Here is an 18,311-nt window from a genome sequence, read left to right on the forward strand (position 1 = left end):
CTGTGCATAGCTGCAAGGGCTCCCCTCTGCAGAAGAGGCAGACTCTAGACACAGAGCCTGGGAGAAAGAAAACATCTTTGTTGTGTGGGTACATGACCTAAAAACAGCGCTTCCTCCCGCGCCAGAAAAGCTCTCTGCCCCCCCTCCCCTTTTGTCTCGTTTTGTGGGTCAACACGTGCAGTGATTTATAAACTTCTTCTGTCTACAAGTGTCATAAAGGCAGCTCATAAGCAATTATCAGTTACATATTACTCATATATTCTTCATTCCACATATATTTCTTCATTCCACTCTGGTTCTCCCTGTCTACAAGTGCCTACCAGCCCCCTACAACTGACCAGCCTTTGGCTGATGCTCCCTGCACAGCCCATCGCTGTCTAAAAGCGGAACGGAACGGAGGGTTCATATCCAGGGCTCTAAAGCACCGCGCACCTCCGGGATGCTCAAGGAGAACCGCAGATGCTGAGCAAGGAGGGATGTGTTCCCTGCACGTCCTCGGAGGCTTTTCTTGCAGAGAGCCGAAGAATCAACGTGCAATTCACACCCTGGCCACCAAGGTCTAAATACCCCCAACCACACAGAGACACACAGTGAGGCCCCCACCACAAGCACTGATCACTTTGTCTCCCTCCAGAAGGGTTTATTATTGCCTCTTGTACCGGCACTGCAGGGCTGAGGCCCCTGTCAGTGCTTCAGATCAGTAACCTCTGCACATGTCAGCTCAGCATCACCAGGAACAGCAAACTGAGTCGTGAGAGGCTTCATTTGAAATACTTTGTGCCATATGGCCACGATTCTTCTCAGCAGTTTCAGTGACTACAACAGCTTAATGAAAATCAATTTGATGGGGCTGACTCCAGATTTTGGCAACTGCTAGAAAGATGCTAAGTTACATTAAATTTTAGAGGTCAGCAATCCACATTACTGACATCAGAGACATGCTCAAAGCCAAATTCCTTTTCAAGACTACGCTTTGAATCCCACCGGACACTGGCACACGCTGAACATGAGCCTGTCACAAAGGAGAGGGTGGAAATAGCCCTGCAATAAGTGCTTGGGCAACCCAGACCCAGCTGGGGCAGTAGAACTGCTTCAGGGCCATAGGAGGTGCTGATGGGTGCGCGTTGCAGCAGCTCTTTGCTGTTGCACCAGCCCTCGGGGTCCTCACTCGCATCAGGAGCCGCATCACGACCCGCAATCACTGCTAGGAAACTCTTCCTATCGTGTTTCTGATGAACACTGTTGTAATCTCCTCTCTGGCAGTCTCTCCTCCACAAGCCGCTTCTATTTTTACTGCTGCATACCCCCCGTTATCAAACCCATCACCCCTTCTTTTGAGCAACGAGCTCAGTGAATAGGAAAAGAAGGGTTTTTAATAACGGGAAATTCACGGCTGGGAGCAAAAAGTTCCGGAGGCCGCGACAAACACGAAGGAGAAAGAGGTTTTCCAAGTCCAAGTTTTGTGTTTTCTGTCACTTCCCAGCCTTGTTCACTGCCAACGATTTCTGTGTTTCAACCAGCAGCAGAAAGCCATGAAAACCCTGAGGAGCTGCAGATGATTTCACACCATTGCAGGGTAGGGACGGTCCCTTTCCCATGCAGGCTGTTGTCAGACGGGTTGCAGCTCTTCGGCTCACAAGCACCTGCAGATCCCACAGCACTTGGATCAGGAGGGGATATATCGAACAGAGGCAGCAAAGGAAGGATCTAAACCTGAGATCACAGGGAATGGGTGTCTAAGCGTTTACCCTGCATGCCTCAGGCACATGGATGGAAGATACAGGCAGACTCAGCTGCTGCGGCCACAGACGCGCATCCCAACCTCTGCCTTACCCAACCAGGGCCCTGTAGACCCATAGGACTTAGAGATCTTAAGTTGCATCAGGCCTTGGTCTAGCTCATCCATGGCACTGGGCACCTCCAGCTTCACCCAAGGTGTTCATTCCATCACCTACCTGTTGTGATGTTGCTGTTCACTTCCCTATTGTACAACCCAGACCAAGGAGCATCATCCCATAAAGCACCAGATTCTGCAACTCAATTCCTTCCAGCCAAGAGTAAAGAACAAAACTGCGATCCCACAGCCAATTTACTCTCAAGAGCCTTAACCACCTTACCCAGAATCAACGGCATCCGAAACCTCCGGGTTGGAGCACTAGAAAGGGGGTGACTGAGCAAGTTCGGGAATGCCAACGGCAGACAGCAAGGCAAAAATTCAACATCCCGGTTTCCACGTCACGAATTGTTTGTTGCTTGTGCTGCTGTCGCTCTCCCGTGGATGAGCACCGCGTGTAACGCTTCCTGGTTCCTTCTGCTGTTTAATTTGTCTTGCAATAAAAAGAAGAAAAGTCTTTGCTAATAATTAATGTGCTTTCGGCAGCTCTGCCGCTGCACTTACAAGCAGGCGTCTGAAGGCACGCAAAGCGCTGCCTTTTGAAGTGCCTTATTTCCCAGCACCATCAAGCCCTGTGACGGATGGTTGAGCCTGTTCCACGAGTGCAGCTCTCTCTCAAGGCAAATGGCAGCAGCAGCAGCAGACGTGCTCCAGGCATTGGAGCCCACCACAACCCCGATGCAGAGCATGGGGGAAAGGGGAGGGATGGGGCAGCCTCCCCAAGGCGATGACCCTGCCCATGAAGAGCTCACTACAAGCACATCCTGGGAGGATGTGCGTGCTGTTTTCCTTTTCTCCTGCCAAACCAAGGATGCTCCGTGTCCCTCCAGCTGTGCTGCACATCTGCCATCTCCGCCATGCAATTCTTCTTTGGTTTGGGGTTTATCTGCCCCTTCCCTACCCCCTCCACCCTTGAAATCCCCTCTAGAGTCGATTTGCTTCACTCCTGCATTCAGGCTTTGATGCATTTTGACACGCTTTATTGGAGCCTTGAAAATCAGAACAACATCGCGTGTGGCATGAGCCGGGGAGCAGGAGAGATCCCGCACGTGGCTGCTGCATGTGGCAAAACACAGAGGAGAGGCTGTGGAGAGCAACACGGAGGAGACAGAGCCTTAGTGCAGATGGGTCTCAACCTGAGCACCCCAAGCACCCAACTTCACCCGGCTCCCCCAGCACGAGCCGCCACATCCTTTGCTGGGATCTAGTTCTTGATCTTTGCTAGCGCTGAGATAGGAGCACTCGGAACAGTGTCCTCTCAGTGAGGATGCTTTTGAGAGCAGCCTCGCAGCTCCCACACTGCGGAGGGAAGGATGATTCCCTCTGGGACTGAATTCCCCTAGGATCCACAAGTGGGGCGGGAAGCTGCAGATGTAGCCACCTCCTCACCAGTGTCACCAGCTCATAAATAGCAGAACCAAGCAAGAAAAAAACACCCCAAACTGAGGAATACGTCAGGAAAAACAGCGCCTGGGGCAGAGGGAAGCCAAGAGGGGCAGATGATGCCCTAAGGCAGAAAAGCAGCAAGGCCAAGGCTCTGGGGGCTCAGGATGCTCTGCATCCCCTAACACAGCACAGAAGCGAGCGACAGAGACGGAGCTTGTGTGTGGCAGTAAAATCCAGCCAGTGCCTTTTTGACCTACTGCCTGTCTGAGGAGAGAACAAAGGGCAAGCTGAGGAAATTACAGGAGCAGAGATTTAGAGAGCAAAGGAAAGAGTTGTTCCTGCAGCAGAGAGCAAGCTCTCCGTGCCACGAATTGCCTCAGGGGGTGATGAAGGAAGGATGCTGCCAAGTTTAAAGGGAGCTACACTGCAATTTTGAGAGCAGCACCGTTCCTTCCCTATAAATGTGTGTGTGCAGTTACACACGTGAAACGTTCTAATTATTCACCCCACATGAGGATTTAATTGCAAACGGGCTGACTTGAATAACAATATCAGTTTGAAAAGGAGATTGATGTATTGTGACTGCTTTAATAAAGTTTGTAGGAACTGAACGAAGAGCAATCACGTCTCGTGCCTCAGGGCATCAATTCTGCATCCTGCACACTTCAAGGACGGGGCTCTGATGCTCCCTCCAGCGCGGCTGGAAGCCCATAAACCTGCTGTATGAGGGGTTCAAACTGACCCATTCAGGCTCTGCAGAGGCTGCACTCTGAGATGGAGGGGGTGATGTAGCTGCACGGCAGAGGGGAAGGACTCACCCAAACTGGGATGCAGAGAGCTGGAAGGAGATGCGCTGGCCTGGGACATCTCTGCTGCTGGCATCTCCCTGCAGAAACAGATTCCCCCCACCTAAGCCCTGGCCAAACCCCACGCTGGGGAGGAAGCCCGGTCTGACACAGCCTAGCACGAAGCCCGGGCACCCGCTCCCTTCAGTGCTCACCTCCCCTTTGAAACCACCCATCGCTCCCCTCTCCACCTTCCACCCCCTCCTTATGGCACAGGGATGAGCCCCAGCCACGAGCTGCATCCCAAAGGATCAGCCCCCCCCCCCCCCCCCCCCCATCCCCCTCGGGGACCCCGCACGGCGTCGGGAGCGCAGCGAGGCGCCCGCCGGGCTGCATGTGCGGAGCCGCGGTCACCATGTGATGCTCGCGGTTGCTATGGAAACGGTGGTTTCTCCCTAGAAGATGCATAAATAGCGCCGGAGCATCCCCGGAGCGGGGTCTGCGCTGCCGGGCTGCGGGTACCCCACTCAGCGGTCCCTGCCCTGGGGTCAGTGCCGGGCAGGAGCCGGTGAGCGGCTCCCGCATTGCCCCCCCTCTGCAATCGCAATCAGGACGCCACGTTTATTTTTGGCTAAGCAGGACCTACTTTTTGCTGTGGCTCCCTAATAACGTGGGGAACAGCGGGAAGCGAGTCAAGCCGAATCCCGTGCCCGCAGCTCGTAGCCTCCGGTACTTTGCATAATCAGGGCTTGTCGCTGCCCATCAGCTTCAGCTCAGAAACCCAAGAGGCAAAGCCATGTAAGGTGGCAACGAGCTTAGAAGAAGCCTTCAGAGAACAAATCTGTCCGTCACCCAGGGGGGATTATTTTAACACTGGGTTCCTTCATAAAAGCCTGCATGCTGGCCTAGCTGAAGCTAAGCTAAAGCACCTCATACTAAAACCAGCTTCAGCCTTAACAGCACCAACCCTGAACCAGTTTAATGTCACTGCTTGATTCCCAACAGCGCTAAAAGCTTCCTGCCCAGCAAAGGTTAACAAAGTCAGCAACAGCAGAAGCAAAGATGCTCCTGGTTATCCTCACCATCACCCGAGTTCAAACCCGTGGGCTGAGCTCTTCGCCCCTCTCTGGGCCAGGTCATCTGCCCATGACACATCCAGTACTTACCAGCCAGAGCTGCCTCATCCAGTCCCACCCAGTGAGGATTTATAGGAGCCCAGCTCCTCCCGAGGCAGCCAAGCAGGGCTGGCCAGGAACCCTCCGTGTTTGCGATGATTGATGGACTCTGCTCCCTTCAGCTACAGCTCCCCTGCTCTAGCAGAGCTTTTGTAATCAATGAAATGATTTAGAAACAAGACACCAGGAATGCAAATGCCTTCTAAGTCCCCTGGTTAGCACGGGGCAGCTAAACCCCCGGCCTCATTTAACTGCACACCCAAATTCCACCTCCTCTAAAGGGTATCAGCAGATTCCATTAAACTTCCTCATATTATCATGTAATCTGCCAATTAGCTTTGTGTGTGCAACAGCAACCAACAAGGAGCTTTATCTTAAGGCAAACAGAAGCCATTGACATCCTTCCTACAGCCTTTTTCTTTGCCCATCCTTGATGTAAAAGAGAAACGCCACGACCCTTCTTTTGTCAGCATCTGTTCTCTTCTAAGCAGCAGGAACATCTCCCCCCTCATCCCCATGGAGCAAAAGCATGCTGGAATCCTAAGTTTTATGGCAGGCCTGCCTTGTATTCGGGAGCATTTCAACAAGACACTTGGAATCACTCATCCCTCAGCAAAATCAACAGCAAAACACAACACTATCCTGGCCCTTGCAATATAGGAGCAATGAGCAATGGTTCAGCAATGCCACTGTGGTGCTGCAGCTCCTTCAGAGACCAGCTCCAAGGTTTGGAAAGTCGTCCCCTCCATAGGCTGGGGACTCCTGTCCCTGCAGTATTTATCAGGCATCCCCAGTGGTACCAAGAAGCACCGAAAAGGCATTAAAACAAGCTGACGTGTTTGATGCAAACCGCACTTTGAGAACAGCTGTTGTAAGTTATCCTGCAGTCACGGCCACCAGCCATCCTTTCTGGCTAGAGGGGAAATAAGGCTGAAAAATGCTTGTCATATGTTTTGCAAAGCCAGAAACAACCTGTGCTTTGGTAGGAGCAGGAAAACACCTTTGTCTCATGTGCATATAGGTCCCAAGCTTCTGCAAAGGTGCAGGCTTCTCCAAGAAGCAGCAGACTGAAGAGATGTCTCAGCTATTCCATCACAAGCAAAGAGGGCAAGACCTGGCAGTAGGGAGTTGCTGAGAAACGGGAAAGCATCCATTGGGAAACACCAGATTCCCAGAGTAAAGCATCACCTGGTGCAACCAGAGCCAGATGAGAAGGAGGCACTCGTTAGAACATGACTTATTCTCAAGCAGACTGAACAGGATGGGGTTCACCACGATCTGCATCAGGCAGACACGGTACGGAACAGCCCCGTGACCAGCGACAGAGCTCGCTCTGAAGCCATGACAGAGCTTGGTAGCTTGGAAAAGCCTGAGATAGGAACCAGCTGCATTGCAGAAAGAGGCCATGAACCTCCTGAAGAGCTCCATAAACATGAATTAGTGAAGACAACCGGAGATGGCACCGAGGACTCAGTTCCATCCTGCTCTGCAATGTCATTCCTTGCCCAGCATCAGAGCAGAGCACTACAAACCAGCTCCTCACATCCCCACACATGGAGATCCCCATTGAACCCCCAGCCTGCACCAGGAGCATAGGGAGGCCACAGCCCAGCACCTCCTCATGGCAGCACAGAGACTGGAACATCTGGCAGCTAAAGAGAGAACAGAGCAGGTCCCACACTCTGTGGGGCTCCTGTCCCTGCCAGGCTCCCGTGACCCACAGCTGTGTGCTTGGAAATCAGGCAGATTAAGTAGCGCTACAATTAGGAGTACCATGGAGCATCTCTGGTGGCAGGGAGTAATATTGCCATAGACTTGCATAATCGCTTGGTGTTCCCCAGGAGCGCTTGGATCCACGGTCATCATCCCAACGCTTGCACCGGTGACACTGCAGGATGCAAACCACCACATCCATCCATCAGCTTCCACTTGCAGTCAAGCTGAACTCTGGCTCTCTTTGCCACTGAAGCCAAGGCTCTGTGAAGCTCAGAGGAGTGGGAGGCAAGGAACACACCGGCCCGAGATGCACAGTAACGGGTGAGAGCAAGGGGCGGACAGCCTGGATCTGCCCATGGGAGCAAGCATCCAATGCACCGGGGCATGTGTGCGCACAGACACCAGAGCAGAGCCCAGCGCTGGGGCTGGCCCCACTGCACCCACCCCACCATGCACAGGGGCCATGCAAGGTTCTGCCTCTCTTACCAAAGCTCACGTGTGCCTGTTATACACCAAACACCAGAGCAGCTTGCTCAGCATCCCCTACAACAGGGGGTTGAACTGATTCATTTCTGCCTTCCAAAGCAGCTGGTGCTCGGTTCCATCCTGCTCCTGGGGTTTCTGACAACGCACTCCGAGTGCTGCAGCTCCAGCATCAGCTTTCCCTATTTTCTCCATCTAATTTTGAATATTCCCAGCTTGCTGCTGGGTGCCTTCCCTGTGGCTCCATCCCTCAAGGCAGCTTTAAATACCAGCGTCTCACTTTGCCACCGAGTCCACCCACTGTTTTTAAGCGGCTAGATCAAATTTAGGAGTGGTTTTAAGTTCACGATGCAGCTCCCTGCAGCTCCCAGTAGCGATATTCCTTTTCCAGAGCCAGCTCCATCACAGCCAGCTCATGGGCACGCTGAGGCCTCGATCACTCTGTGTCATCAGCCATGAGCAAGCGGGAGGTGACATAGAAGCAAGGAGACCAAAGGAGAGGCAGGCAACACCTCCAGGGCCCCAAGTGCAGAGGCTGAGAGCATGGAAAGGTTTATTTATACTCTCCTGCCTTAAGGATTTGTTTCACTCACAATCATGTATTGGCAAGAAGCAGGTCCCAGCTTAACTACATCTTCTACTTCATTTCCCCTTTAACAAGACACAATAAATTCCAAAGCAGAACTATATTAAGAGGAGCGATGCTCTTCTGCCCCATCGCTTTCCAAATCAAACTCCCAAAAGCCCTGTCTGGAGCTTCCTGGCTGCATTTCCAGAACTGCTCCCTCTCTGTGCTCTGGAGAAATGGATTAAAGGAGCCTTTTGAAGGGCTGCTGCCCCTGAGCTGCTCTGGGCCGAGCTCAGCTTCTTAAGGAGGGCAGCAACCACCACCTGCATTCCCATTTCCCTCTCATCCCACACATGCCAAGGACTGATGTGGCTTAGGAACCGACCCAACCTCCCTCTCAGGCCGGTGGAACTTTGCCTTGGTGCCACCAGACCCATAAAACCATGCAAAACCCCTCAAGATTGAGGCTTGCACAATGGGGTTAAGGGGCAAGCACCGCACCAGCAGCCCCGTCACCACGTTAGAGACCCAAAAGCCGTCAAGCATCGCACAAGGGGCAAGTCTGAATATTGAGAATATTCCTCTCCAGCCATTTCTAGTTAATGGAACAAAGCAAACTGTCGAGAAAAATGGGAACATTACAGTAAAAAACAACAACAAATTAAACTCTAATGCAATTAGAGAGCAATTAGGGATCTATCCTCTGGGAGCGCTTTGGAACTCTGGGTCTTTCTCCAGATCTGATCTCGCCACAGCTTCATTTCTTCCTTATTCATAAAGGATGCAGCAAAAGGCACAGCTCCCCCCTAACCCCAGCCCCCTGCAAATCGCCATCTCCTGCTCTGCAGGAGCAGAAGGTGGAAGTGTTCACACCTCCGAGCTGTCGGCACAACGAGGTGCAAAGAGAGAACAGAAATCACTGCCTGCCTCTGCGGCAAGGTGACCAGAAGCACAAAGACCCGAATGCTCTTGTGCGAGAGCAAGGCTGAGCAGGCACCAGCAGAGCAGGGGTGACCCCAGGAAACACTTGGTTTTCCTATGCACAGCTCCCACAAAAGCCACAGCTTACAAAAACACGTATTTAATGCTTCTTGACTCTAAATTCACCCAGATATCTGCCTATAGATACAGGTGATGATATAGATATAGGTGGTAGATATAGATATGGGTGATAGAGATAAAGGTGATAGAGATACAGATATAGGTGATAGATACAGGTGATAAAGATAGCGATATAGGTGACAGAGATATAGGTGATTGATAGAGATATAGGTGATAGAGATACAGGTGATAGAGATAGAGATATAGGTGATAGAGATACAGATACAGGTGACAGAGATATAGGTGATATACAGGTGATAGAGATAGAGATATAGGTGCTAGAGATATAGGTAGGATAGATTAGATAGATAGATAGATAGATATGGGTGCCCCATGACCTGTGTGTGGCCAGGCTACCCCAGCAAGCCTGGAAAGGCGCATTGGGCACATCCTTCCCTAGAGGCTTGGGACACCAAGTGCAATGCCAACAAAGTGCCAAAGAAACTGCAGGAGAACCGAAACGAAGGGGCAAAAAGGCACCATCCCATTAAGCCAGTGCCTCTCCGGTCTCATGCACGAGCTGCTGAAGGTCACGGATGCAAAGGCAGCACGGCAAAGCCTGGCTTTGTTAAACCTGCCTTCAGGAGATGCAGCTGCAGGAAAGGCTTTGTGCAAAGGAGAAGGTAGGATGGTGTGGATGGAGGAAAACCATTTCCTGCAGCATCTGCCCTCCCAACTCCAGCACTGTGCAGCAAGGGGTGTTTTTCACACGTTGTAAGGAATAATAAAGCTTCCAGATGTGCTGCTACCTGCCCAGAAGCTGTCAGGGAGATAAATACGCAATGGAGGGAGGTGGAAGCCTTGACCTTCATCCATTTCGGTACCTAAAACCACCCTCGGGAACACCAACGGCCCCCTCTTGGCCTAGAAATTGGCCCAGTTCTGAATCTCCCAAACCAGTTCTGGAGTTCGAGTCACACCTCCTTCCTTGGGAGCTTAACCCAGATAAATGGGACACCCGGGTCTGACGGGGATCAACCAGGACCAGTCCCAGGAGCCCCATTCTTGCCATTTCCAAGTGGTTTCCATAAGCACCCCCAGGCTGGAGAACACCTTGTGATGGAAAAGGGTTGGATTAGAGCCTCGGGGGTCTGAAGAGAGAGTGGGTTTTGGTCAGAAGCTCCTTCTTGCAAAGGAATAATTCCCAAAACTCCCCCCCATTCCTGCCTACATTTGCCAGGGAGGATGAGTGCTGCTTGGTGGTGCTCTTAAACTGGAGATTTTTCCTCCCTTCGCCTCTTTGGAGGGAGGGATGCTAAGTCCACAGCTGGACCAGACCAGCCATCAGCATTCCCAGGTCAATCTCCAGGCATAAAGAGGGGGGAATGAGGTGATGCAGTGCCAAGCACCGAGCCATAAAACGCCCAGAGAAAGCCAGGAGAGCCAGGTACCAGCTCAGCAAGGCTCACCCCATGGCACCGACTGCTGCAAACTGGAAGCAGCAAATAAACCAGATCCAGGCAAACATCAGCAAAACCTCTCCATACACGGAGAGCACCTTCCCACTAAGCCAGTGATGCTGTGAGCAGTGAGGGAAGACTGGCAGGGGTAGAATATGTGCCCTATAGCAGCATTCCAGCTCCTCTGGGCTTTCCAGCTCAGGAGAGGGCAGAGCAGGGCAGCAAATCCCATGGGAGCAGGGCTGGATGCGGGAGGAAAGTTAATGCAGCTCAGAGCCGAGCAACGCGAGTTGGGCAGGTACACACAGAAATGCCATGCAAACCACTACATACAGGCAAGGATTCATTATCTGGAGTGACTCAGAAGTGATTAAGAGCAATGAGATAAGATCGGTTGGGAAGGGTGGAAATGAAGCCGAGTTTTGGAGTAGTCCCACCCCAGGATGCTCCCCAGGGACAGGGATGCAGGAGGTACCAGAGCACTGGGATTAGGAGGTTTGTAATCGACAGGTCTACACTGCTGCGAGGGGAATATGGGATTCCAACCTTCCGGCTCCTGATAAAATCAGGGGAAAGACCCATTTTTGGTGTAGAAAGCTCCTCTGCTGCCCCCCCCAGCTCCAGGAGATGAGTCACTGTCTAGAACCTTGAGCAAAATACCTCTTACAAGATTATTTATCGAGCCCCTGTCATTCCCCACCCCGCAGCACAGGGCAAGGAGAAGGGGCAGGAGATGCTCCAGGTCACTGGCCCTCTCCTGTGGGATACCAAGAGCCCAAAAGCTGAAGCCCCTGTGCTCAGCATCCCCTGATCCGAGCTGTCCCCCCTCCCAGGCTCACCTCTTGCCTTCCAGAGCCGGTTGTTTGCGTGGTGCAGATGGATTACACGTGCTCACGTGAGAGCCAGCAGCACAAGCTCATGTGGAAAATGCAACCTGGGTGTTCAAGTGTCTTCTCAATGCTTTGCAAAGCTTGCTCTTCACCCAGTGCTGCACGCTAAGGTCAGCATCAGAGGAGGGCAAAAGGAGCCTGCGACTGCCCGAAGGGCAGCATTCAGAGCGTGTTTAACACAAGTAACTGAGGGGGCACTGCCCAGGTCCAGTGGATACAGATCCCCAGCAATTCAGATGGCTCAAGGGTCAGTGAGTAGAGATCTTCCATGCAGCCCAAAGCAGCAGTCACCTCGCTCATGCTGCATAAGGAACAGCTTCTGCTTGGGCTCTTAGACCTATGGACAACTCCAGCGCAACACGTGTGGTAGTAGCCCCATAGGGATGCACAAACCAACCCCTTTGGCCGGTGATGAGCAGGCATGCAGGCCAGCAGCACCCATGGGTGCTGCAGTGAGTCAGGTCAGGGCTTCCCCAGTGACAGCAGCCCCAGCGCTCAGCTAACACCCTGGAAACCGGTTTTTGCTCCCTAAGGAACACTGACATGGGAAGTTCTCCAAACTTCCCAAGCAACAGAGAGAACAGCCTTGTTTTCCTGCATCCCCAGACATCCACACTCGCATCCCGCAGCCCCACAAGCTCCTGCTCCTACTCTGGACTGTGCGGACACCAGTGCAGCATCCATTCAGTACGAGCACCCGAGTTCTCACTGATTGCCCAGCACAGGAGGTGCTGCCTGCACCACGGGGCCGGCCCGGTTGGTGGATGCAGCGTCCAGCACGGGAAGATGCCGTGATGCCCAGCGCGGGGCTGGACCACTCACCCAGCACACACCGCTCACCTCCGGCCTCCCGCCCGGGGTGGGACAGGCACCAAGTCCCCGTTTGGACCCCGCTCACCGCTGCATCCCCAGAGCTCTTCATCACCAAACCCGCTCCGTGCCTGGCAGCGGATCCCAGCGAGCGGCGGGGCTCGCCTCCCACCGCCCTCCCGCAAGCACCGCTAGGAACCGGCTCCGATCCCCCATTAAACTTTGCTCCAAGTCCCATCAACAGCCCCAGGCACCGCGCGGGCTGGCGGGGCCGGGCCGGTACCTTTGTGCCGATGCTCCGAGGACAGCGGGAGGCTCCAGCGATGCTGCCGGGCAGGCGCCCGCCGGAGCTGCGAGCGCGGCGCTGCTCTCCCCGCAGCCCGGGCCAACTGCGCCGGGCAGGCGCTGGGCGATGCTCCGCGGCCGCTCCAGCTCCACCCCTGGCAGCAGCGATTGGCTCCGCTGAGCGCTGCAAGGATGCTCTGGTCCCAGCAGCCTCCCACAGCATCCAGCTCCCGAGTACCAGCAAGAGCTTCCCCAGGACCCGAACGCCACGGCCAGAGGCAAGGCGGGTGTTGGGCAGGTCAGGCCAGGGCGGATCTGTTGGACGCAGCCCAGAGCAGAGCACCTGAGAGGGATTCTCCTCGCTGTGTGCTAATCTGATTTGCAGGGCAGAAGCTGTGAAGGGTATGGAACACGTTTACTTCCATACTTTTGCAGATGACGCACTTAATTTAACACCCTGGATGGATGGAGCTGAGGGACAGCGGGAGGCAAGACTCCCATATGGGGATGAGGGCAGGAACAGCTTGGTCAAAGCAGCAGCCAAAGGAGAGCAGGTAACAAAGGGAATGGGACAGGCTCATCTTCAGCCTCAGCATACTCACAGCCTCCTGCGCACTGCTGGGGTGCACAAGTCAGAGAAACAGAGCCCAAGGCCAGGGCTACAACAGGGGAGGGCAGTGAACAGGGGATGGGGAAATCAGGGGGATGCTGATCCCTACAGTCCCTCATACAGCACCACACACACACACCCTAGAGCCTATAATGCAAAGCCAGGTTTAAACCAAACCAATCTCCCTATTCCGAAATCCATCAGCAGCTGAACCTAGGAGGAGGGTGGCCTTTGCTTATCTTTTGTGCACAGCATCCTCCAGGCAAAGGCACTCCAGAGCTCAGGCTGAAAGCGCTGAAAACCAGGGTGCAGCTGAGCACAACCCCATGCACATCTTCCCTCTTGAGCTGCAATGTCATCTCCCTGCCCTCCTTTCTGCTTGTAACAACTAAGGAGGGTGAGGACCAGCGTGGGACCATGAAGGGTTTCTTTCTCAACTCTGCTGAGCTGGCAGGTGCCTCATTTCCAGCACAGGAGCCGCACTGCTTGCATTAGGTAAGAAATGGGGACGTAAAGGAGCAGAGAGGCTGTGCTCGAGGTGACATTTCCAGGCTGTGATGTATATGCAAACAACAAGGACAAAGGCAGTTAATCCAGCGCTGCTCCGCCTCCCTCTGCTCCCATAGCTCTCCCAGCAGGAATGAGGGTGCTGGGTCTCTGCAGGGAAGGGGAGAGGCCTCAAAGGGCTCTGCAGCTCAAGGCAATAGGGGGTTGCACCCTGGTACTGAGATGCAGAAAGGCTCCTTTATGCCATCACTTCCACAGCCAGGTAAAGCCAAGCATCCTTCATTCCCCTTCTGAACATCTGGCTAAGCAAAGTGATGAGAGGCCTCCCCCTTCCCTCATGAAAGAGCTCTGCTCTCTAGGTATAACCTAGATAACAGTGCTCTGTCTTATGCAATACTCCTCATTGGGAAGTGTGTGTTACCTCCACGGCAGAGCAATAGCAAAACCTGACCTGTCCCCTGGGTGGGATGCCTCCAGGCACTCATAGGCTGAAGGTCACCACGGGGGTGGCTCTGCAGTACCTTTAAGGAGTGAGCCTGTTTAGGTTGATTTGCTTCTATTCAATGTACTCTGCAGACAGCCTTGCGGATGCTGTGCCACATCAGCGACTGCACTTGCACTGCCAGCGTCTGGAGCATCACCCCCGTGCTGAAATGGGCTTTAAATCAGCCTCTACCACACAACCGTTAGAAAGAAAAGACTTCACCAGCAATTTCTCCATCCCCAGCTTAATCCGTTCGACAGCAAACTACCCGACCTGCGATGCTGCATGATCCTGCTTGGCTCTTTAGCTCTAATAAAACCCAGCCCCACAAGCGATAGGGAGCATTTAAGCCTCCAGAATTGACACAAACTTCTTGGAGCTGCCACCTGGAGCCTCAGATGCTTCAGTGTGAAAAAGGGCAGATCAGGCAGTGTTTGCAATGGTGCAGTTGCCATCTGGGGATAAGAGATTTCTTAAATCTCTTCCTAGCTTTCTTTTTAGGATTATAGCATTCCCGGGAGCATCCTGTGCTCCCTTTTAATGGCAGCATCAGCACAAGAAGTGCTGGGAATAACTTACAAGTTAATAAATCCTTTACAGAACGCATCCTCTCCCCATCAAGCACACGTGGAGGCTGCTCCTGACACACAGGGACCGGGCCTGCAAAGCTCCCAGTGCTCCCCAAGGACTCTCCTTGCAGCATCCCTGCAGCAGGGCCCCGTGTGCAGGCCCTGGGGCACACACACGAGGCTCCCCATACAAAACACCCCCCATCAGAACTCTCTTCTGCAGAAAGCAATGGTGAAGATGCAGCTCCTGCTCCATCCCAGCACGCTGCCAGCGCTCAGGAATGTGTTTACTGGCCCTGAGCTGGGCTAACTTTGGAACAACCTAAAGCACATCAAAACAAGGAGCTGTAAAGCAGCGGCTGTGATTGATTAATCACAGTAGTGAAGCTGACAGGTTTGATCATTTTCAAAGGCTCTTTAACATCTTATTCTCCAAAGAAGGAGAGGTTACAGCAGCCTCGAACAAAGCAGAGCACAGACTGGAGATGTTTCCTCCCAGGAAAGGCTATGGACAGGCTGGGAAACAGGAGATCAAGACAGATGAGTGAGCTGGGAAGGACCCAACACCTTGGGCTGGGTTGGAGGCGTTCACGTGCGCATTGGGCAGGCTGCGAGCCCCCTGCAGTGCTCCCCTGCCCCGAGCCTAAAGCATTCCCAATGAACACTTGGCATTGCGTGCTTCCAGGCTGGTGCAGTGACCCGGAGCCCTGCAGCAGCCTTTGCAGTGCTGATGCAGGCTGAAAAGACAGACACGACCAGAAGCCCCAGAGAAGGGGGAGTTACGGCCTGAAGGTGTGAATAAAACCTTCACCCCTTCATCTTCCTTCTCAAAGGCACTACACAGCTCATTAAACAAGTGAATAACCATTAAAACCTCCAGAAATAAACAAGATTTTGGCACAGCTCCGTGTTGTTTTGCTGCCTTGGAGAACACAGCATCACTTCGGTTCCCTTTGCACATCAGCACTATGGAAGCGCAACCTGTGGCATGATGTGACCAGAGATAAGCGAGAAGGGAGATAAGCACAGTGGAATTAGCATTGGTTTTCTCACAGGCAGGCCCAGCTCCTGTGTGTGTGCTCCCAGCTCGCTCCTGGGCACCGGAGCGTGTCAAAGGACACTGCAAAACCAGCACGAGCATGTCAGACCAGGAGCAGGGAGGTGGAGGTCACCTTGTCACACACAGCGGGGAGTGCTGGAAGTGGCTGCGGTTTGCACTTTAAAGCCTCCTTTCTATCCCATCCCATTGACATGGGATGGACAGCGAAGGGCATTGTCGTCCCCAGCCTTCCCAAACCACCACTCATCACACATCAGCCTGTGCATAGTGGAGAGACGAGAGGTGATGCTCTACTGTAAGAGGCTCAATTGGAAATCCCATTTCCAACTGGGCAGAGACCAGGTTGATGCAGAACACAAAGCAGCCCTGGCTCCCAGAGCAGCAATAACCCTCCCTGTGCCCAGGCGGTCCCTGCTGCTTTGAGACAGCGCAGCTCAGGTTCTCTTCGGATGCGTGATGCCCTTTAGACTTCTCCTTCCCTGACATTCAGCAGTGAAATCAGAGCAGGCAGCAGCGGGTTATTGCAAACCGAAGTTTGCTGAGCGTGGTTAAAGCACTAAATGCTTCCTCATTGAGGTCTGTGGGCCCTTCTGCCAGCTCTCGCTGCTTGAAACAGCCTGAACCAGTGCCTGACCCTGCCTCCATCCCACTGTTAACACGCGGGATGTCCCTAGAGAGGCGACTTTGATTTCCCCAGTCATCCTCAACCGCAGTTTTGAATCCTGGGGACAACAAGAGGCCGATCTGCAGCCGCCTTCCAGGATCCCAGACTCCGGCAGAGCATCTTCAGCTCTGTGCATAAGGATTGCAGTGCCCAGGGAGCTTAAACAAAGAGCCCCGGGCAGTCCCAGCCTGAAACACTGGGAACGACGCCAGCCTGCACAGAGAGGGGGGGAAACGTTTGGAAATGCGATTTCCGAGGTCACCTTTTATCATCCATAGGCACAGTGCAGAGCCTGGGAGCTGCTTTTGTCAGCCAAAGCCAGCCCTGGGGACTCCCTGCAGTTACAAGGCAGCGGTCCCCACGTTTCAACAGGTCTTTTCCCACTGTGCATCCCCGACGGAAGGGGAGCCCACCGGGATCCTTGGCAAGGGAATTCAGTCCCGTCCCCAAGCAGGGGAAGGTTTGGGTCCATTAATCCCAGAGGCTGAAAGAATTCCATGCAAATCCTCCTGGCAAAGCCTGGAAGATGCAGTGAAGCCCAGACCGAGCCGTATTTCCCCTGTGGCTCCGCTGATGCCGGCTGCCAGCACACAGACAAGCTTTGTGCCTCACTAGGCTGAAGCCAGTGAAGTGTTGAACTCGACAACAGGAGCGATGCCACCTCGGCTGACCCCAGCACCCATTCCTGCAGCGCTTGCGCTTCCCAGCAATCCCCATCTCCGTGCCAGGTCCACAGGCTCCTCATGCGCTGTTTCACCTCCAGCCCATCCTTCATCGGCTGCTTCCCAAAGTCTGGAGTTCCTCCCATCCCCTCTTACCCCCCCAGCACCGAAAATGCCCTTGCACAGGGAGCTGTGGCACCAAGGGCAAAGCTATGGGATGGACCCCCTCAAGCGGAAAGCCTGGCAGGGAGGCTGGCTCCAGCACAGGGAAAACATGGACCTTTGCCCAGGCTGAGCTGCATCTTGGAAGCTTGCACACAAGAGCCTTGCTTGGCCTGCAGCTCACTGAGCATTGCTAACGCCCCAGTTTTCCCTTTGGCTTAGAGACACGGAGACCAATGAATCTGGAATTAGGCAGGGACAACACACGGAGCGGAACAGACACAGCTGAGCCCCTGGGTGGCAAGAGAGGTGAGCAACAAACCCTTACCTGCCAAAGCATCCTGAATCCCTTGCTGGCAGAGACCAGGCAGCGGATGGAAGCTGGGCACAAGGTACCAGCCTGAGCACAGACATAAAGGTGTGCTCCCTGCTGCGGCACGAGCAGCAGATGGGGATGAGGGGAATCAGGCCAGGGGCTCTTATGGTCTGCCAGGACAGCCCATGCTGATGAGAGATGCAGAGCAGCTGCAGACACACACAGGAGCCTTCCCCTTTTCCCTTTTTTTCCCTTTTTTTCCCTTTTTTCCCCTTTTTTCCCCTTTTCCCTTCTCCCTTCTCAAACCTGTGCTGGTCATCCTCATTAAACCTGGATGCTAATTGCTTAAATAGACCCCATTTACCCTGCAGCTTGTTACCCTGCATGGGATGCTGTTCAAAGCCGGTGATGGGGCAACCTGGTTTGGAAGGGAGCACATTGCAGCAAGGAGCACTGCTCACAGATCCTCCTGTGCAGAACCTGGGTATGGAAATCACCTTCTATCCCCAGGTTATCTCTCTTGGTGTGTGCTTTACAAGCAGCCCCATACTCACCCCATTATCCTCCCCAGGCAGGGTCAAGGATTTACTTTGTCGTCTGCGTCTCAGTTGCTAAGAATGCTGCTGTCTGGCACCATTTAAACCAGTGACCAGGGCTCCACAGCCCTACAGCCATGAGTGAGCACACATCAGCAGTCAGCCTGGTCCCAAGGCAGAAGCATTGACACCAGGCTGCAGGTACTGGTTTTCACTGCTGATTTATGAGAAAGGCAACTTTGATTGGT

General features: G+C 53.6%; 1 protein-coding gene across 3 annotated transcripts in view; it reads right to left on the bottom strand.

The window, feature by feature from the left end:
* The window catches only part of ZMAT4 (zinc finger matrin-type 4), a 57,171-nt gene extending 39,532 nt beyond the window's left edge, over positions 1–17,639 (bottom strand). Inside the window, exon 1 of one of the 3 annotated variants that reach the window (XM_065659138.1) lies at positions 17,540–17,639. In XM_065659138.1, the coding sequence (XP_065515210.1) occupies positions 17,540–17,551 (12 nt within the window). In that variant the 5' untranslated portion in view covers positions 17,552–17,639. Of the gene's footprint in view, positions 1–2,117; positions 2,781–12,491; positions 12,592–17,539 lie in introns of those variants that run through there. The other 2 variants (XM_065659139.1, XM_065659140.1) reach the window with 2 other exon arrangements.
* Between the last annotated feature and the right edge of the window lie 672 nt (positions 17,640–18,311).

This window comes from Lathamus discolor, chromosome 22, assembly GCF_037157495.1.
Source record: "Lathamus discolor isolate bLatDis1 chromosome 22, bLatDis1.hap1, whole genome shotgun sequence".
NCBI classification, from domain to species: Eukaryota; Metazoa; Chordata; class Aves; order Psittaciformes; family Psittacidae; genus Lathamus; species Lathamus discolor.